This window comes from Halichoerus grypus, chromosome 5 (genome assembly GCF_964656455.1).
Source record: "Halichoerus grypus chromosome 5, mHalGry1.hap1.1, whole genome shotgun sequence".
NCBI lineage: Eukaryota > Metazoa > Chordata > Mammalia > Carnivora > Phocidae > Halichoerus > Halichoerus grypus.
Window position 1 is genome coordinate 129747041 of NC_135716.1, and position 22913 is coordinate 129769953.

A 22913-nucleotide genomic window follows, 5' to 3' on the forward strand; every position below is an offset into this window, starting at 1 on the left:
CATTCTGACTGGTGTGAGGTAGTATCTCATTGAGGTTTTGATTTGGATTTCCCTGATGCTGAGTGATGTTGAGCACTTTTTCATGTGTCTGTTGGCCATTTGGATGTCTTCTTTGGAAAAAATGTCTGTTCATGTCTTCTGCCCATTTCTTGATTGGATCATTTGTTATTTGGGTGTTGAGTTTGATAAGTTCTTTATAGAATTTGGATACTAGCCCTTTATCTGATATGTCATTTGCAAATATCTTCTCCCATTCTGTCGGTTATCTTTTGGTTTTGTTGACTGTTTCCTTTGCTGTGCAAAAGCTTTTTATCTTGATGAAGTCCCAAGAGTTCATTTTTGCCCTTGCTTCCCTTGCCTTTGGCGATGTTTCTAGGAAGAAGTTGCTGCGGCTGAGGTCGAAGAGGTTGCTGCCTGTGTTCTCCTTTAGGATTTTGATGGACTCCTGTCTCACATTTAGGTCTTTCAACCATTTGGAGTCTATTTTTGTGTGTGGTGTAAGGAAATGGTCCAGTTTCATTCTTCTGCATGTGGCTGTCCAATTCTCCCAACACCATTTGTTGAAGTGACTGTCTTTTTTTCCATTGGACTCTTCCCTGCTTTGTCAAAGATTAGTTGACTCTTCCCTGCTTTGTCGAAGATTAGTTGAGGGTCCATTTCTGGGCTCTCTATTCTGTTCCATTGATCTATGTGTCTGTTTTTGTGCCAGTACCATACTGTCTTGATGATGACAGCTTTGTAGTAGAGCTTGAAGTTCGGAATTGTGATGCCACCAGCTTTGCTTTTCTTTTTCATCATTCCTCTGGCTATTTGGGGTCTTTTCTGATTCAATACAAAATTTAGGATTATTTGTTCCATTTCTTTAAAAAAAGTTGATGGTATTTTGATAGGGATTGCTTTGAATGTGTAGATTGCTCTAGGTAGCATAGACATCTTCACAATATTTATTCTTCCTACCCATGAGCATGGAATGTTTTTCCATTTCTTTGTGTCTTCCTCAATTTCTTTCATGAGTATTTTATAGTTTTCTGAGTACAGATCCCTTGCCTCTTTGGTTAGATTTATTCCTAGGTATCTTATGGTTTTGGGTGCAATTGTAAATGGGATCAACTCCTTAATTTCTCTTTCTTCTGTCTTGTTGGTGTATAGGAATGCCACTGATTTCTGTGCATTGATTTTATATCCTCCCACCTTACTGAATTCCTGTATGGGTTCTAGCAGTTTTGGGGTGGACTCTTTTGAGTTTTCCACATAAAGTATCATATCATCTGCAAAGAGTGAGAGTTTGACTTCTTCTTTGCCGATTTGGATGCCTTTTATTTATTTTTGTTGTCTGATTGCTGTGGCTAGGACTTCTAATATTATGTTGAATAGCAGTGGTGGACTGCTATTCAGTTCAGTTCTTTTTAGCAGTGAATAATATTCCATCATCTGGAAGTGCACTGTTTATTCATCCACTCACCTACTAAAAAAAAAATATCTTTGCTGTTTCCAAGTTTGGGCAATTATGAATAAAGCCAGTATAAGTGGGTGCAGAATTTGTATGGACATAAGTTTCCAACTCCTTTGAGTAAACACCGAAGAGTATGATTGCTGTATCATATGCTAAGAGTATATTTAGATTTGTAAAATAAACCAAAAAAATCCCCCAAAAAACAAACTGCCTTTCAAAATGGCTATACCATTTTGCATTCCTACCAGCAATGTGTGAGAGTTCCTATTTTTCCATATCCACTCCAGCATTTGGTATTGTCAGTGTTCCAGATTTTGGCCAGTTTAATAGGTGTATAATGGTATTTCATTATTGTATTAATTTACATTTCCCTGATGACATATAAGGTGGAGTGGCTTTTCATAAGCTTATTTGCCATCTGTAAATCTTCTTTGGTGAGAATGTCTGTTAAGGCCTTTGGTCCATTTTTTAATAGGATTGTTTGTTTTCTTATTGTTGAATTTTCAGAATTCTTTGTATATTTTGGGTAACAGTTCTTGATCAGATGTGTCTTTTGCAAATATTTTTCCCAGTCTGTGGTTTGTGTTCTAATTCTCTTGACATTGTCTTTTGCACAGCAGAAGTTTTTAATTTTAATGAGGTCCAGATCATCAATTATTTCTTTCATGGATTGTGCCTTTGGTGTTTTACATAAAAAGTCATCACTATAACCCAAAGTCATCTAGGTTTTCTCCTATGTCATATTCTAGGATTTTTTAAATTTGCATGTTACATTTAGGTCATAGGTCTATGATCCATTTTGAGTTAATTTTTGTGAAAAGTGTAAGACCTGTGTCTATATTCTTTTTACTTATTTACTTTTTTAACATGTGGATGTCCAGTTGTTCATTGAAAAGACTGTCTTTGCTCCATTCTGTTGCTTTTGCTTCTTTGTCAAAGATCAGTTGACTGTATTTATGTGGGTCTATTTCTGAGCCCTCTATTCTATTCCATTGATCTATTTTCCTGTTCTTTGGCCACCAATTGTCTTTTTGCACTCAATGTTTTATTTTTTTAGAGTAGTCTATATTAATACATATAGACTGAGTAAAGCATTTTGTCTGCAATTCAGAATACTATTGTATAACCTACTAGTTTATAAACCCATGGACTTTAAGGGTTTATCCAGATTTTTGCTTTTTACAAACTATATTATCTTTGATAGATTTCCTTATGCATATGTGAGATTTTCTCTAGCACTTCTATAACCTAACAGTTTATAAAAATCCATGGATTTTTAGGATTTATCCAGATTTTTGCTTTTTTCAAACTGTATTATCTTCGATAGATTTCCTTGCGCATATGTGAGATTTTCTCTAGCACAGAGGTTCTCAACCATGTAAACCTGGTGAAATCATCTGGAAAGCTTTTGAATACTATATATAAATGGCAATTCAGTTTGTCTGGAGTAGGGCATTGAAATATATTAAGAACATCCTGGGATGGCTGGATGACTCAGTCAGTTAAGCATCTGCCTTCAGCTCACGTCATGATCCCCGGGTCCTGGGATCAAGCCCTGCATCAGGCTCCCTGCTAAAGGGGGAGCTTGCTTCTCTCTCTCCCTCTGCTTTTCCCCCACACCACTCATGTGATCCCTCTCTCTCTCTCTCTCTCTCTCTCTCTCTCTCGCAAATAAATAAATAAATAAATAAATAGAATCTTTAAAAAAAAAAATCCCAGGTTTTCCTAATGTGCATCCAGTCTTGAGAACCACTACTCTTGTCTAAGACAGTGCTTCTCAAACTTTAATACGCATGTGAGTTACCTAGAGAACTCATTAAATTGCAGCTTTTGATTTAGTAGATCTGGGCACACCTGAGAATCCACATTTGTAACAAGCTTCCAGGTGATAGAGAACCACACTTTAAAGCAACAAGGCTCTAAGATATGTAAATACTTAGAAATGAAATTGTAGAGATATATGTGCATCTTCAGTTTTATTAGCTGTTTCCAAATTGTTTGCAGATTTATACTATTTTCATCATTGTATGCTATTTCATTTATAGATATCCTTATCACCTTGGTAGTATTTAATTTTTAAAATTTTACCAATATTATGAATTTGAAATTATGCTGTTTTAACTTAAACTTTCATAACTACTAATGAAGTTCTACTAGTTAAAGTGGCCATTAAAGTTACCTCTTTTATGAATTTCCTATTTATATCCTTTATCCATTTTTTAAAGATTTTTTAAAAGATTTTATTTATTTATTTGAGAGAGTGAGTGAGAGAGAGACAGCCCAGGAGCAGGGGCAGAAGGAGAGGGAGTGGGAGAAACAGACTCCCCGGCTGAGCAGGGAGCCCAATGCAGGGCTCGATCCCAGGACCCTGGGATCATGACCTGAGCCGGAGGCAGACACTTAACTGACTGAGCCACCCAGTAGCCCCTCCATTTTTTAAAGATTTACTTATTTATTCACTTTTTAGAGAGCACCAGAGAGCACCCATGCGAGTGGGGGAAGGGGCAGAGGGAGAAGGAGAGAGTATGGTAGGATAAGTTCCTCTCTTTATTTTTCTTACTCAAGGTTGTTCTGGCTACTCTTTGTCCTTTACCCTTCAATATTAATACTGAACTAATCTTGTAGAATTCTGTGAATAAAAATGGAAATTTTAATGTAATTTTATCAAATGTATAGATTTATTGTGGGAAGAATTAACACGTTTTGTAGTCTAGATAAATTCTTATCAATTTCATCAAATTCAGGAGTATGCTACTTCTCTTGAATATTCTACAAAGACAATTATATTATATATGATCAATGGCTTTTTTGGACCTTTCTTTCCAATACTAATACTTCTAACTTATTTCCTAATCTTATTGAACTTGTTAAGAATTCCAATGTAAAATAGAAGCAGTGAAAGTGGGCTTACTTACCTTGTTTCAGTTTTAAGGAAATAAGTCTAACACTTCATAATGAAAGATAATGATCATTGTGAATTCTTTATAGATCCTTTTAGTCACAGTATGAAAGAAACTTTCTATTTCAGGATTGCAACTGTTTTGTTATAGTGTTTCTTCTTATATAATGTTTTCTCTATATCTATTGACAAGATCATAATATGTACTTCTTCAGTCTCTTTCTGTGACATATTAAGTTAGGATATTGTTGAACAAAATCCCCAGTCCAGGAGTAATGCAATATATATATATTTTTTTCACTTGATGGGTTAATATTATATTTTTTCTGTGTTCATAAGTGAAATTGCTTTTCTTGTATAGTTCTTGTCCATGTTTAATATCACATTATATCAGTTTCATAAAATTAATTGGTGATGTTTTGGGGTTCCTGGTTGGTTCAGTTAGTTGAGCATCTGACTCTTGATTTTGGCCCAGGTCATGATCTCAGGGTCATAAAATTGAGCCCTGCATTGGGCTCTGCACTCATCTGAGGGTCTGCTTGAGATTCTTTCCCTCTCCCTCTGCCCCTCCCCCTGCTCGCATGCACATGCACTCTCTCTCTCTCTTTCTCCAACAAATAAACAAATCTTTAAAAAATAGAATAGAATAAAATGAATTAGTGATGTTATTATTTTCAGGAATAGGTTATATAATAGCAATTATTTCCTTGCATTTTCTTTCTTTAATCTTCTTTTGTTATAAAAATACATAAAGTTACAAAACATAGGGATTAATTCCTTAAATATTGGTTGATCTCTTTTAAAAAACTGGCCATATTATTTATTTCTTGCCAAAGAGCATCCAAATCAGTTGTTCATTATAGGCAGTCTACATTATCTAGAGACCAGTTCTCTGTGTTGTATTTCTGTCATCTTCAATATATGATTTTCAATTCCCAAGGCCCCATACATAGCTGTGCAGGGGAAAATAACATGGAGGATCATCAATGGGAAGTTTTTGTGGGCCAAGTCTGAAAGTATCACACATCACTTCTGCTCACATTCTATTGTTTAAAACTCAGCCATGAATAACAGCAGGGGATACTGGGAAACAAAATCTAGTCATGTGCCAAGAAGAGGAAATCAATTTGGTGATCAATTAGCAGACTTACTACACCCACAAAGGAACATATTGTATTTCCCTACTACAAAACTTTTTTTTCTCCTATAAATTTTATTTAATTCCCCTTTCTACAAAGTATCATGCAGTAGTAAGCACATGACTCAGTCATTTAAGGTACCATTTGAGTGTTACCACTCTCAGCCTGATAGAAACAATTTGATATTAAAATCTTAGCACAATGCTGCTGACTTCCTACCAAAAAGCACAATGTTATATACATAATAAATCCTCTCATCAGCTGGTGACTCTGCTGTCATTTGGTACATGTTTTCTACAATAAAATAACTGACTGGCAAAAACCAACCATAGTCACTGCTGTTTTTGCAATATGTTTGAAAGGCAGGTGGTCATCCCATCTCTGGAGATTAAAAGCAATTCAAAGATAAATGTTGAAAGAAAGGAGAAACCAGGGCAGAAAGTGTGTGGGTTTAGGTGTTTGTTGAAACAGGATGAGAAGGGCTCTTATGTTACTCATCAACTGAGAAACATATTTCCATCTGTTTACACTAACTCACTGATCTGGATGCATCACTGTGACTGCTGTAATGCACACAAACTCAAAAAATGTGCTTCAGTTTAAACGCTTGTTGTAATAGTCATATTATTTTGGCAAAGGAATATATAAAATTGGCCAATGGAGTTTTCAGAGAGCACAGAATAGTCTCTTTTTTCCCCTACAAAGATATTAATCAAATGTTCTTTCCATGACAAGAATCCAACAAGAGCTTACTCAGGCCTATTGCGTTTTAAGCACAGAAAGGAAACAGGAAATTGCCATTGATCCAGGCCCTTTAATGTGTCCATGGTGTGTTTTACTTGGATTTGTTTCTTCTTCGGTACACAGTACAGCAAAGAGTCAAAGAACACATCTGTTCATTAACATGACATAATAAAATTTAAAAAAAAAATGTAAAAAAAAGAAAAATCCCAAGAGTCTATCTGACCCAAGCACCCACTCAATGTAGTAATCCTTTCTTTGATTCTATTGTTCTTCCACATTCTCTGAGACTCTTCTGATGACAGGGAGCTTGCATTTTTATAAAATAATCTTTTTCAGTATGAGGACACTTTTTGTTTGGTACATACTTCATTATAATGAACTTAAATCTATCATTTTCCTGTGTACTGGAACAAAGTAGAATAAATTCATGGATCAATCAAAAAATTGTATTTCCTTACATTTCTTATCTTTATATAAACATTTTTAGCTCCTTAAGTTGTGTCTTTACATGATACTGTGTCTGGGCACTTTACTTTTCTGACTGACCTATAATTGTGAAATAACACGCCAGTGTTTCACTCTTAAATTGTAGAGACTATAACTGAACACATGACCCTTGATACAGTTTTATCAATAAATATGCTTCCAAGAGTTTTACCCAGATTGTTTAAAATTGAGGAAAGGAAGGGGCCAAACACAGATTCCTATGGTACTCCTCTAATAGTCCCCCCATCATACTGACATGAATCTACCCATCAATATTAGTTGTAGTGGCTTAACCAGATAGGATTCTTCCTGACCATGTGATCTCCTTGTCCACACTTCTCCATTTTATTGCTTAAACTATTGTTAACAACTACCAAATGACTCCTGAAATATATATATGCACACACACTCAATATGTTCATAGAATTATGAAGTTAGTTAACCTACCCAAAAGGTAAATTTGGTTATTTTGACATGGCTAAGCTTGCTCTTCATTTCTCTCAACCCTCAAAACAAAAATTTAGATATACTTTCTACCCTTCTAGTATAGTAGTATCTGTGAAAAAAAAATAGTTATGATAGGTATAGGCAAAACTATAGAATGAAAGAACTACTGTTCCTTGAGTAGATTATTTGAGTTTTCCATTTTTCAGAAAGAAGAGAGGATTTGGCTTATTTTTGGAAGATTTGCCAAGTGGTAAGACTGGAGTGTTCAAAACAAGAAAGTTCAGTAGATAGGAGAGGTAGTTCCAAACACTCATGCCCAAGGGAATATACTTTTCAGTCTTAACTGCATTTTTAAACTCTTAAAAATAGAATAGGATATTATCTAGGAAGCCAAAATAAAAATGCATGATACTTTTCAACTGGGATATGAAAATATGTGACATACCTAGTACCTTGGAGAAGCTAAAATAAACCAATTTTTTTTTTTTTTTTTTTTTACTTAATACCCTGGGGAGTAGTTTGTGCACAGTGTCCTTTAATTCACAAAGGAGAAGTGGTAAAATATTTCTGTTCCTCAGAATGTAGTAATGAATATGAGGGAGAATAACTTTTTAATGAATGTGTTAAAGACTAACTCTCCAAATAAGAAACATTAGAATAGTTGAAAACATTCTTATTCAGCACTTTCTGAGCTCTTACAATGTCCAAGTATGATCCTATACAGTACTCCGGGATCAATAGAAAATAGTTCCTGCGTTCATATTACTTTTCCAGAAATATGTAAGAAATAAAAGAAATTTGTTCATGGTTTGAAAGCAAATAAAGGGTAAAACTTCAGTTGTGACCAGCCAAGTAGTTCAATCAACTATTGCAACCATGATGATGGTCTACAAATGGACCATGATGTTTCCCTGCTCTGTGCCTTCATACATGTGTCATTCAACTTGGAATTCACTTCTCTGGATAGTTACAGTGTATTATTCTAAAAATTGTCTTTGTGTCTTCATCACCACCCTTCCATCTCCATCTGGGTTGGGTGAGCTCTGTTTGGATTTACATATTTTATGTACGTCTCTCCTATAACTTTATATAGTTATGTTTTTAATTTACCTCTGTTTGTTTCTTCCCATAATATATAAGCTGCTGGAAAGCAGCAATTCTGTTTTATTAAATTTTAAATCACTAGCACCTATCATAGTCTCTGGTGCATAGCAAGTGAAAAATAAATATCTTCTAACCAAATGAATAATATATAAATCTGTATAGAGAGACCTTTTGAGGTTAGCCTTCCTATGATTACATTTGCTCCTTTATTATCATATTCTGGCATTAACAAAGGCATATAATGAGGTTACAGGATACATACATAAACAGGTATATCCAGTATAATATATGCCAACTATATAACAATATACATACATGTATATATTCATGCATATATGATTTTTATATATGCATAGGTATATATAAGATATATAACTCATTAATTATATAGGTTTTATATTGTATTCAAAAACGGTAAATGAAAGAAAGTCACCAAATTTCAGTATTTTTTTTATGGATCCTCTCTATCTCTTTATCATGACTTTACAAAGAACTACCTATGGTTACTTTCCTTACAAATGCTCATTAGACTAACACCTAGATACAAGACAATTTGTACTATTGAATACACTTGATGGAAATCAATGAATTAAAGAGACAAACCTTTTATTCAATGCCAAGAAAATTATGAGTATCTGAAATTTCCAGAGATTTTGTGATTCATATTTAAATGTAAGTCCCAGAAGCTAGCCCCAGTATAAAACAATTTCTGGCAAGAGAATGACTTTTTTTCCAATGAATAATTTAAAATGCAACTTTTTCCATGTGAACTGTCTTATATCTTGGCAGTAGGCATAGTATTTCAATAATTTATACAATTTTGAATATAATATAGTTAATGCCATAAAAGCAATTTCTTTGATATTGAATTATAAGAGAATGCACTTAGGCCACTGTGACTAATGATCCAGGGGCCAGCAACATGGCAAATTACCTTTTAACCCAATTTTAGAAAGAATCTGTACATGTAACCATAGGACTGTGCTGAGATCTCCTGGTATATAGTTGCATAATAACACTTGGTTGTTACACTTTAAAAACATAAATAAAGCATTATCATAGGGAAAAGTGGTTAAAGAAACATGATAATTTTTAAAAAATAGGTAGATGAAAATTATTTTGGTGGGAGCAGAATATTAATGAGAATCATGATTTTATTTTTTACATTTCTAAATAAAACCTATTCTCAGAATTTTTCCTGAGGCAAGACTATAGTCACCCTGCAGATCTAATCATGGTTATTCCATGACAGGTGAGCGACTGCACATTCGTATGATAATGTACAGTTTTTATGAGAAACTAAGCAATGTCATGTGAAAATAGATTCCTTGGGCTCTCCAAGGCAAATGAATAGGCTCAGGGCTTGCCAGGATGTAAGGCAGAAATGGCAAGATTATAACTCCATGACTGAATCCAGACCACACAGGGCTTGCAGCATATGGTCAGGATGTTTTAAGTATGTAACTCCACGGTACTGTTTACTTTCATAGGCCATGTAGATTTCTATATCATGACAATTTTCCAGCATGTAATGACCAAGTGTCTCCAGTAAGTGTCAAATGTTTCTGATTCCCATAATGGAGCAATTTGGGTTGATGCCAGAAGAAATTTACAGATATTTTAATGCGTGTATATGGTCAAAAAAAAAAAAGAAAGAAAAAGGAAAAATTCATGTCTAAAGTTATGGCAAACCTGGACTTCCATTTTCTAAATGGAAATTATCAGAGATCACTGCCGTCTTCGGACTGGTGCTCCCACCAGGCCCTATACTCACAGTGTAAAGGTGCACATTTTCTCTTGACCTACATTACTCACTCATGTTTCAGATATCTTAGTTTTTAGTAAAAGTAATCAGGGTTTGATCCTCACAGGAAGTTCCTCATCTATCTTTGGAGTCTCCGTTTTGTTCCACCGTCTGTCTGGATGCAACACCACACTGTCTTTGTTGTACTGTTACAATAAATAGTAAGCCTTGAAGTCAGATAGTGTAAGTCTTCGAACTTTCTTTTTTTTTTTTCAAACCGTACCTGAACTTAGTGATTTTAAACAACTACGTTTATATACTTTACTCATGATACTATGATTTGGACACAATATTTGGAGTCTTACTGGGATGACTGGAAGAGTTAAGAGCCTAGAAGAGTTAGGGTGTTCCCTAGGGGCGTTTTTGTTTCTGTTGTCTCAGAAGTTCTCCATGTGGGGTCCATGTGTTCTCTCCACCATGGCGGCTCCTGGGTGGTCAGCCTAATTATATGGCAACTGAGACCTCCAAGAGTGAGTGTTCTTAGACAACAGGGCAAAAGACAAATGGTACTTTATGATCCAGTCTTGGAATTCACACAGCATTACTTCTACCCAACTCTATTATTTGAGATGGCCAGGAACCTACTCAAATTATAGTGAAGGCACTACTAAGACCTCACTCATGATGGAAGAGATGGTGAAGAATTGGGGGCCATGTTTTAAAACTGCCATATAAGCCAACTAACAAAATAGCAGGTGAGTGGGTGGAAGAAGAAATTGGAGAATGGACATGTAGAACTCTGTCCCATTATAGACCCCACTCCTGTCAACAACAAAAAAGTCATTAAATTCTCAGTACATTACCCATAGTAAATGTCCAACAAATATTAACCTTTGCTGTAGGTATCCTTTCGTTAGACATGTTTCCAATAAGAAAGGGAAGAGAACCACAATGCCCATTTTTGAATCCTTCTCCAGCCACCTTCTAGCTCAGTTTCTAGAGGATGTATGACTTAGAGAATGGGGCACTGTTTTCTGCCAAGGCTTAACATCGTTCCTTGGTGAACTTTTTGGACCGTGTGGAAATATCTGGGATCTATGCATAAATATATGCATAAAAAGGCTTAAATGAAATATATGAAACTATTAGTAGTGATTCTCTCAAAATGGTGAGATTATATTACACTGAGTGACATGAAAGCATTGGCAGCCATTTGTTTGTAACCACCAAAGGACAATTTTAGATGTTTCAACCCCATAGGTGATTTAGGTTTTTTCCCCCTCACTCATATATTTTCTACATCTTTCCAATAGATGTGTACTACCTTCATAATTAGGGAAAAATATTATATTCAAAGAACAAAGACAGCAGAGTACTTCAGAGAAGGCATTATTTTTCTGATTGCACTGAAATGACACAGCTCCTCTGCAAGTACAAAAAACAGCATAGCAGCGTTTACACATAAAAATCTGCTAAAACATATTTATTAAACCTCAGCCTAACAAGGAAAACTCATATTGAACCGGAACAGGCTTACCTCGTGAAATCGGGAGGCAGGTGTTACATTATAGCTCTATGAGACCAAGGGTACACATTGGACTTTCTTGTGTTTCAAAAACACTAAAGCAAGCTTTTAGCTACGGGAAATATTTGCTAAGAAGGCAGCTGGGTTCTAGTATGGCACAGCTGGGCTGTTTTCTCTGGTTTATGTGGAGAATAATTCAGCGCCAAGGATGAGGCAAGAAAAGTTCACCCAGCCCATTCCAGAGGGCATTTGCTGGCACATTTTCAAACAGACCAGTGGAGCTGGCCACCAGGTTTATGGGAATAGCGATGATACTGGAAGAAGTTGCCTACTTTCCTCAAGAAAATTCCTGGAAGTGGTGTCATTAGCTAGCTGGGTTGGAATTTTTTAAAGTTCTTAAAGTATACTGCCAAATCGTTTCCAGGAAAAAGCTCATTATTAATTCTTAATAAAATGATATCATCACTGCAGATTTAAAGGTATGGAATTGGTTCCTTAAGAATTCTGCCTCTCTAGGTATGGACACCTATATTTGTGTGCTTTAAGGAATTTCAGTTGTGATGCTCTTCCTGTGTATTTTGTAACTATTCTCTACTAGGGAGAAGGCTGAGTTAAGTAGACATTGTGGATTCCCTGTGATATACAACTCGGCTGTAAATGTGCTCTAGCTTTCGTGCTGCTGCTGCCTGAGGGGGTAGCTGCTATTATGGTCCTGATTTTAAGCAGTATTTTATATCTTTGAACCATCCAAGTAAGTGAAGCTGAAGCTAGCCTGAGGTACAGCAGGGATTTGAACTCTGGTGTATAAACACTCATGTGCAGAGGCCAGCTATTGATCCTCTAGCCAAAATGAAGCAAAAATAAAAATCTTTACGGTCCAAAATATTGAAACTCTTGTATAACAATGCTGTATTTTTTGCCTTCAAAATGTTTACATAGCAGGTGGGAAAGTTGCCATCAACCAAAAATTTAAAAATCATTAAACAAATGTTAAGCTACCAGAACTTATCCTTTCTAAATCAGCGCCCTTTATTCTTTTATCACATTTAACCCTCATGTATGCTAAGCCATCTTATATAACCTATATACATGTAAGAAATATGAATTTCTTTTGCCATGGAAAATCTATTTAGCAAATACACCTTTCTTCAGTGAGAAAATCTGTCTTAAAATTTAGAGATTACTTGCTTCTTTCTTTCATCCCCCTCATGCATAGCCCATGTATTAGGTAATCAAAGTTAGATGGAGACAAGAGGAAGAGAAGGAAGCGATTTCCACGTTGATTTTTTCGATAACTCCATGTCCTGTGAGGTTTGTTCCCCTCGGAGGTTTATTTTCTTCTCTCCATCGTTGATTGTCTTGCTCACTGCTATGCAGAACCAATTCTGGGTTTTCCCAAGAGAAAATTACAACTGGGAAAAAGTTGCCCGTAACATCTTTCTAATCTTCAGTATGGAGCCCTCCCTGTACCCACTGTGCTGCTCTCAGGAAGTGTGAAAATGTATGCAGGCTATTAAGGCATCATCTCTTCTAGGGGTAGTTACATTTCAATATTAAGCCCTTGAAAGCAGGTAACTACTCTGAGGATATGAAGGAAGGCCTCTATAATTACAATGGAACCTTTAAATAAATAGGAGGGAATAGTTTGTGGAGAGGTCTTTCTGTCATCTCATAAAGCTATAAAACTATAAAGCTACATGCTACACTTTTTGGTCTAGGATCGCCTGAATCAGCCCTCCCACCACTCCAAGATTATAAAACACTCATCAGATTATCCTGATGAATTAGCTGTATGAAGTTAAAAACTACTGTTTTTAACCCTCAAAGTCCACTCAAATTCCATCTGTTTAATGAAGCCTTTTCTAATATCAGTATCCCCTCTAGTCTGACTCCATAGGCAGAGTTAGATTTACTACTCTGTGTTCCCAAAACAATTTATATTGCAAAATCCACTTTGTAGGATTTCTGACTCCTTATTATAATTAATAGTGTTTGGTCTTTCACTCTTTAGACATAGACTTTAAGATTAGTCTCCCCAATGTAGTCGGGGCTCAATAAATGTTTGTTAAATGGGTGGATGGATGGATGGATGGATGGCTTAAAATAGGTTACCACCTGTTTTGCCATTTTATATAGCTGACCTCCTGAAGGACAAGGTCAATTAAGAAAAACTTGTACGTAGATTTTCTAGAAAAGGAAAAACACTAAGTTAACCAACATGATTCAAAGATTGAACCAAAGTCTGAAAGATACTTTTTTTTTTTTTTTTTTGCTCAAACATGTTCTTTGCCCCCAAAAGTAGTACTGGCATATTCCATCCTTAGGTATTCACAAATCTGCAAGTTTGCATTTACAAGTCACACTTGGGTTATTTTTTCCTCCTATCACTATCTGAGTGATGGGATGAAGGGAGAAGCCATAGAAATCTCTGAAATGTCATAAACTATAAAAAGTCAGTTATAGTCTATGAGCTGGAAAAAAACAATGTTGCTAGTTAGATGCAAGCCAGGAAACCATCAGGCACCCACCAGCAAACCAAAAAAAAAAAAAAAAAAAAATCATGAAACAATTTCTTCTCTCAGTTTGAGAACAGCACCTTTTCCAGGAGGTTTGTTATGTAACGTAGATCTGCTTTCACTTTCTGGGGGCTGGCCAAGACTGAAAAGGGAAGTGCCAGTCTAGGGAAAGGAAGACTGTTCTTTTGATGCTGCCAGCCATTACCAGATATGGGAGTGCAAAACAAAGCCAATTCTCCAAAGATTTATAGTTATGTCTAGCTTGTTGACTCAAGCAGTTTGGAAAATCTTCAGAGATATAGTTTATTCGAACTAACCTAGACTCCAGGTCTGTGGAGAGAGAAAAAAAGAAGCAGAAGTAATATGTACATACTCTTAGAGTCAAATCCTTTTGGCCCCAAATTTACATACCTTTTTAAGTAAAAAAAAATACTCTAACCAACACATACAGTACTGTGTAAGATGTGACAGCCTATTCTGTTGAATATACATGTATATGATTATTGTCCAATTATTTCTCTGAGTTTGCATGGCAAAAACGATGGTAGGCAGTGAAATAGGAAAATACTGTGCTTTTAAATGAGTTAGAAAGAATATTGAATCCCCCAAATTGGAAAATCCTTGAAAAAAATCACAGAGGACCCTTGACACTATGATTACATTTTCACTATATTCTCAGACCTTGTATTATATCATCCTTGCAGTGGTATGAAATTCTATGGGAAATCTTCATTACAAAGTCAAAGAAATATTAGTTCAGCTGTTAAAAAAAAATAAAAAAATATTTGTGGAATATCTTCCATGTGTCAGGCCCTTTTCTAGGTGTTGGTGGTAGGCTGTTGAGTAAACTAGGTTCCTACCCAAGGTCTTTACTTATGTTCCATAAGGAGAAGAGGCAATAAACAAAGAAGTAAATATCAATGACACTGTCAGATTTAAAAGATGCTATACCAAAGAAACTACAAAAGGAGGAGTGAGGTGGTACAGAGGGTTATATGTGCAAGCTGTTATCTCAAAAAGACTCATACCTAGAAAAATCTCTCTTGCATTAAGATGATCAAAGCCATCAGTGACACAAGGCTTTAAGATGAAATTTTAACCCTTTAACATTCACTCAGAAATCCATATTTCAGCGTTTCTTCTTTGTAGTAAATTTTGGGGGTGGAGGAAGGCACTGTGGAGAAAGGTGAGTCCAGCAGGACACCAAAGGGATGCGATAAGGTATATTTTTATTCCATGTTGGCCTAGTGAACACATTTGGAGAACACATCTAGTGACTGCGTACATAATTCAACTAGATACATGAAAACCTTTAAGTGATTTTAGTAACACTAAACAGAGAATGATAGAAAGAGTTCACTTGCCTATGAAACACTGCTGTGATTTTTACACCCTAAGGAAGCAAGTGGTTTTTGCAGTGCCCAGAATACCATGGTTATGATAAATACTGAACTGCTGTTTCTTTCAATAATCTGTGATTGTTTGGGGCCAGATTAAATACATACTTCATCCACTTTTAGCCCTGGCATTCTAAAGAAGTCTTCCACCTGGATTTGTATGTGCTGTTGTCTTTCATAGACTCTTACAACTTAAGAACTTGATGGTGCATTTAATTGATTCCAGTGAGCCAGTGCAACTTTCCAGATCCAAATAGTCAGTGTCTTGCACTTATAGTTAAGAGCCATCAAATATATCCTCTAAGGGTTTTCAGTGTTATGTGTGACCTGGCCTCACATGTCATGGAATTTAAGATAGGTGTGACTCTATTGTATTTATTATTTCTGGAAATCATATGCACAGACATTTAATATAATAAAAAACTGTGCTCACCTGATTCCCATGATGTACAGATTAGTCACCCTTATGTTGACTTCTCAAATTTTTGTTGATTATGTTCCAGACTACAAGATGGATTCTTAGAAGAAATTTAAGTTACATCTGTGAAGGTTGTTCATTAAATAAACAAGCAAAAAGCTTATTTATTTATGTAGGTAAAAAATATGCACACATTAAAAACAAAACAAAAAACAAATGAAGCCATTCACAAACTCAGTTATACATCATGATGCAAATGGTGGGGAATAATCCCAAATGGTTGGTTGTGTAAAATCATTAGTGTTTCTCTAACTGACTTATTTCACTTATATGTGTAATTTAAGAAAGAAAATGGATGAACATACAGGAGGGAGGGGAAAAAAAAGGAGAGAGAGAGAGAGAGAGAGAAACAAATCATGAGAGACTCTTAACTATAGAGAACAAACTGAGGGTTAATGGGGGTGGTGGGGGATGGGATAGATGAATGATGGGTATTAAGGAGGGCACTTGTTATGGTGAGCACTGGATGTTGTATGTAAATGATGAACCACTGAATTCTACTCCTGAAACCAATATTGAATTCTATGTCAACTAACTAGAACTTAAATTAAAAAAAAAAAAAAAAAAAAAAAGAAATCATTAGTATTTGGTTTGGATATAAATTCTCTGATTTTTCTTACTGATACTGCTCCATACCCTGACTAAGGACACTGTGATAGATGGCTGAAATGAGAGAAAGCAGTTGGGGCAAGTCAAACTGCACAATTTTCAGTGAAAGTGAAACTAACAAGAAATTTAAATTACCTTTAATGAATTGAAATCTAGAGATACATCCAAATATGCATCATCCCCTCACTGTGGCATACACTGAATAGACGTTGAGGACAGGATACTAGGTAGTAGTTGAATTTAAGGCCCGCAAATAATTAAAGGTAAAGCAGATTATCAATTTGATGATCCAAGAGTGATTCTTTTAAATGTATATGGGAATTTAAAAAGCACTTAACCCCAACACAACCCTTAAATCCTCTTTCAACCTCTGTTGTTTAGAAGGTTTCCAATGGTCTTCAATCTCTCTAACTGGTGATATAGAACAATTAATTATGAATGCAGTTGTAAAGTCATGTATATCCCCAATTAGGGTCCCATTAGGAGAGAGATATTCTGTGATTTGTAAGGAAATCTAGAACTTCCACCCTTCATTGGTTTTTCAAAAAGATTTATTTTTTAACTTGAGAGAGAAAGAGAGAAGGAGAGAGAGAGAGAGCATGGCCAGGGAGAGTGGAGGCAAAGGGAGAGTCTTAAGCAGACTTTGGGCTAAGTACAGAGCCTGACATGGGACTTGATCTCACGACCCTGAGATCACAACCTGAGCAAAAACCAAGAGTCTGACGCTTAACCAACTGCACCACCCAGGTGCCCCCACCTTCACTGTTTTTACTTATGGTGTTATGGTATGATGACAGTGATGATAATGTTATAATAATTACTTCCTATGAATTAAACAAGTTTACATTTCGATGAATAATTTATTCCTTTATTATTCTGCTCTAGGTCATAAATACTTAAATATGTACACAGCAATTCAAAATGTTACTAAAATCTGTACTTATTTAGTGATTTAAAAATGTGTTGTGCAATTGATTGAACACATTTGCTCCTTTTCAAATTTCAAAATTTTAAGCTCAATTTCTAAATGAGAAGAGTGTGAGGAAGTTTAATATAAGGTGTATAAAAAAGGAACATACACCTAGAATAGTAAGATATTTTAGTTCTCCTCATTTCTGTTTTTCTATGCATAGAGTATTGGAAATACCATAAGACATGCTGTTTTGTCATTCAGAGCTCAACAGAGTCCTCCGACCTGTGTGCATGCATGATTTATACACAAACCATAACGTGGGAAGAGCTACTAGAACCAGATGGGCTTGAGATACCTGAGACATTACCATTCTTCCCTGCTTATGTCACCCAGAGTAGAAGCATCTTTTTTTCTTCTATTTTCTCTGAGTCTGATGCTCCCTCAGATCATACCAAGTCCTTTCCCAGTACCATACCTTATTCTAGATGCAGAGCTAACAATACCTCTATTTCTGTTGTCCTACATTGAGGTTATTCATAGTTTTTCTCTATTATAAATAGTACCACACTGAATAACTTTGCACATAAACTATCCTACATGGTTCACTTTAGAAGAAACTTACATAAAACTAATGTTTGCTGATGCAAACCCAGAAGGCATACCTATTAGACATGTGTTACTCATGTAAAATGGAAAAGGAAAACATGGAAAATATTTGTCTTCTCTCAGTTACTTACTATTTGCCTCCCTCTTTTAATTTTAAGTTCCTTAAGGTCAAGGGTTATGCCTTGAAAATTTTGCATTTCCTGTGAGTCCAGAATTATTCCCTCCATAATACTCAGTAAAAGTTTGCAGTCTTGAACTGAATGTGAAATGGCTTTGAATAGTCAGCAAACCAACACCTGTTTTTGCCTCCACAAGCTACAATGCATGTGAAGGATTTCACTGGTTCTCTTTACACACAGCATCTGCTGCCAACAGGTGATGCATTCTGGGGAGAAGAGCCTTGCCAGAGGGACTTTCCTTTACTAACATCCTCTTTCCAGATGTTTCTTCCCTGTAGTATATCCTGCATTATGAGCCCCCGGGAGGCAGTTGCCATCACTGAGATGACAGGTCACACCTGGAATTCGACACTCCTCCCCCACCGCACATTTTCCCCAAGTTAAATGTCAAATCTAAGTTTATTGCTAAGGGATTTGGTTGTTTCTCTGTGAAGCCAAATATTGTGCTTAATATTAGTTTACCACTCGTGTTTACCACTTTAAGTATAAGTAGACATGTAAAGATGAAACTAAACTATTTTAAGATCAGGTGGAATTGACAAAATTATATAGAAGATAGAATTCATGGTCTTATGGCACTCCATCCTTTTTCTTGAATATACATACCACTATCTAAAGTTGAATTAGTTATATGTTTGGAATATGTAAATTAGACTGATCTCTGTGTACTGTCTTCTGTATGAAGAAGGAAAGTACTATATAACTTTTTTTTAAATAGTGGCCATTGGTATGTATGTAATGGTGTATATGTATATATGTACATATGTACACATGTATTTCATAGTTCACTATTTCAAACCTGTACCCACATCCACATATCCAGATGATAGTTTTGTTTAATGTAAGTTGATTGTTATTAACTTTCCTATTCACCAATGAGTCATGCACACTTTTCTTTACTTTCCTCATAGGATATCGTAATGTCTTTATTTCTGTTCTGTTTCAGTTAAGCTAAAAAAGTCTTCTATTTGGAATGGTTTTTATTTTATTTTATTTTATTTGCCTGGGAACAGCTCGCTGAAGGGTTTAATGATAATATGTTTTAAATGCCGATTAGAGAATGTCATTTAGAAACACTTACAATGTTATATTACTTAGAAATAAGCTTTTTTTTTTCAATCCTAGCAACAGTTGCATATAATCAAATACTTGATATTTACAATCAAATCATTTTAGGGTTTTTTGTCGCAAAGATTTGCAACAAAATCAAAGATGATATTCAAAGTATAGATAATTTAATTTATCCTTGTAAAAATTATAATTACCTTTTTAAAAATAACTGTGAATGCATATCTCTTGCATACAGGAAGCCTAAGAATGGAACAATTAAGAGAATTCTGAAAAAAGGCATATTTTTCTAAAAATTATCATGATATCTAATTACCATTTATTAGTTTCAACCTGGGAACTTCAACATACTATAATTTGTATAGAGTAAACGAAAACTTAAGGCACAGGCCAGTCTTACACACTAACAAACTGATGAAGTGATGAAAGCATGGGAAAAGGGCAGTAGTAAAATTAAATTCAAAAACCATATATGCATCTTAAGGCATCTAATAATAATAGCTAACACTGATGCCAGGGACTTTTCTAAGTTCTTTAAAATATCCTGGTTTATTTAATGCTCACAGCAGCTATATGGGGTTGGTACCAAAATTGTCTCCAGCTTTCAGATGAAGACACTGAGCCTGAGATATATACATACATTGCCCTGGATAACACAGCGAGTAGAGAACCCAGGATTCATATCCATGACATTTTAGGATGAAGTGAGACCATTTGATATTTGAGGGACTATGGACATTTTAATTGGAAGTTCACTTAGAGATTTTCCTATCCAGCATTCCCAAAGTGCATTCCATGGTCACTAGTTTTATCAAATGCTCTTGAATAAAAGCTTCCATATTCTAATACATCAGGGAAAAAAAAAAAAAAAACACAGACAAATACCATATAAACTTTTCCCCTTCACTCTTGGAGATTTACAGTAAGCGTAACAAAGTTTCTAAGAAATCCCAGAGTGAAGAGATCTGTTTCCCCAGTGGTTTCCAGCCATCACTGACAAGAAAACTCTTAATGAAGACACCTTTCAAGCCCTTAGGAAATGAGTCCCTTCAAATATAAATAGTTAGAAAGTCCAGCCCTACTATCTGGCAGACAGAAAACTGAGGTTGCAAATGCCCTTGTAACCCTGAAATCGTACCTCCTAATCCTAGACATGTTTGACCTCACTCAGCTCTTAAAACAGCATGTAGGCATAACTTCTCTGCTATTTTAAGTTTCTTCCAGATTTCCATTTTTATTAAATCATCTCCACAAGAAAACCATCATTATAGTGAAGATACATAGATGGAACAGAGTGACTACATTCTAATTGACTTAACACAAGCATGCACAATAAAATTTTAATTTATGTAATATTCAGATTTTTTGGTTATTAAACATTCCATTTATCTTGAAGTATTTAATATCTAAAAATTAGAGAATAATAAAACCAACCAATGAACAGAAAACTCTGGGAGAATCCTGAGGATCTGGAGAAATCTCTTGAGTGGTGACCATGAGCCATAGGTACCTTTCACCACCACGGTCTTATTGTATAATATCATGGAGTTGATCAAATGTAGTTCAACAGAATTTTTTTATGTATTTTTCTGACCGCTGCATGTTTTGTCATTTCAGTTCCTCCGAAGATATATGACATCTCACGTGATATGACCATCAATGAAGGAACCAATGTCACCCTTACTTGCTTGGCCACTGGGAAACCAGAGCCTTCCATTTCTTGGCGGCACATCTCCCCATCAGGTAAAGCAGAAATATATCGGTGTTGTTTGTGCTGTGGGGTTCAATATTATCCTGTAACCTCACTTGTTCAGAACCTAAGAGTCTACTTATATTTTTTACATCTTTTTCATGAGGTAAGTGGGATGCATATTTTTATACTTAATCTTTATACCTCAATGCACTGTAGTTCACAAAAGTTAAATAAATGAACAGTTTCTGTCAGAGCCCAGAATAGAATCTGTGTCTCTTGATTCTTAGTCAAGGTTATTTTCATTTTAGTATACTGGATAATCACAAATCAATAGACAAAAAACTCAAATGGAAATATCACAAGAGAAATATCTTCATTTAAATGTGTAAGGCTTTTATTCAATCGTCATTCACATGTTAATAGGCCAGCATGAACTGCTAAGGTAATCAAGGGAGAATGAAATTATACAAATTATGAGGTTGCTAGGTCTAATTTCAAAATGCAGTTCAGAATCAAGGATTTGGCAGTTAGAATTAAATTTTAACTGATGAGGGACCTAAAAACCCAAGACTTTAAGTAACTTGTACAAGATCGCATAGCTAGGTGAAATTAAGGGATATAACATTTTTAAGGGTTTCTGGTGCTTCTGCTACAGTGCACATGCTCCTAAAGAGATTAAATCAATTTAGGAAGTTGGGGATAATCATCATCAAAATAAGACTTTTCACAGCCACTCCACAGAATCACCAGTTTGTGTCAAGTTTAAATATTTGAACTATCTAGCTTTGAGTCGTACCCTGGAAGTAACAGGGGTACTTTTAATGAATAGGATCCCTCCATGTTTCTGGTAAGTGAAATTTGATTTTATTTGTTTTATAGTTTTGGTGGACCCAGCTCTAACAAGGCTAGTGTGATGAAATTGCTTTTAAAGAAATCAGAAAGGCACCCTTTATGTAGGTGTAGAAAGAGTACAATCGTCACATCCTTTTTATCGCTAATGCTTTCTTTAATATCACTTATCCTTAATTGTCTTTCAGTTTCCTCATTTATGCAGGAGGTCTAATGAGACTTACATCACATGCTAAGTATTACTATTAATGTGAGAAAAAAATCAATATAACGGCAGTATACACTTATATAATATGCATTATGGCCCCTATAATATTTCCGAAGCATGAGTGTGCTCTTGACTGCCAATACTCCACTTCTTAGAGCAGCTACAGGATCATAAAACTGGTATACAAGCACTGAATTAGTGGCAGGACTCTCCATGGGGTAAAGTGAGACAAGGGCTAGCAGTTAGGATACACCTGCTTTTATCTCAAGGTCCTTATACATCAATTCAGCCAATCCTCCTGCAAATGTCATCACCTCAGTTACCCTCACCTCGTTGTCTACTTTCCAAAAATCAAATAATAAAAATCCCTAGCTATTGTGAGACTCAAAAAAGATAATAAGCATAAGTGTGCTTTAAAAAAGTATAAGGTGATATGCAAATGTATGGCTGATTCTTAATCATCTTTCCAGGGATTTAAATCTGATATGGCAATATAATTTTTGTAAGAATGAAGCACATAATCTCCATCTTCATATAATTTAAGATTAATATTTTGGACTGAACTCTCCTGCTTTGCAGTGCTTATTATTATGCATATTCTTCTTTTTTTAAGTGCTTGGATACATTTTGGTTTAATTAAATAGCGTGAATGTTGGCTAGTGAAGTTATTAGAATAATGATAATGGATAACATCATGAAGCTGAAAGAAGTCAGATTGGGTTTATAAGTTAAACTGTGCATGGATTTATTTTTCTGATCCTGCCCTACAGAGCAAATGAGTAAAATTAGCATAAATATTAACTGTTATCCAATGAATAGCTAGACATGGCTGATATATTTATAAATGCTTCCAATA

At 35.3% G+C, this 22913-nt stretch overlaps 1 protein-coding gene across 1 annotated transcript in view; it reads left to right on the forward strand.

Moving 5' to 3' along the window:
* Positions 1–22913, forward strand: part of NEGR1 (neuronal growth regulator 1) — an 830730-nt gene that overhangs the window by 463524 nt on the left and 344293 nt on the right. The window contains exon 3 of the mRNA XM_078072906.1: positions 20925–21050. Coding sequence (XP_077929032.1) covers positions 20925–21050 — 126 coding nt within the window. The remainder of the gene's footprint in view (positions 1–20924; positions 21051–22913) is intronic.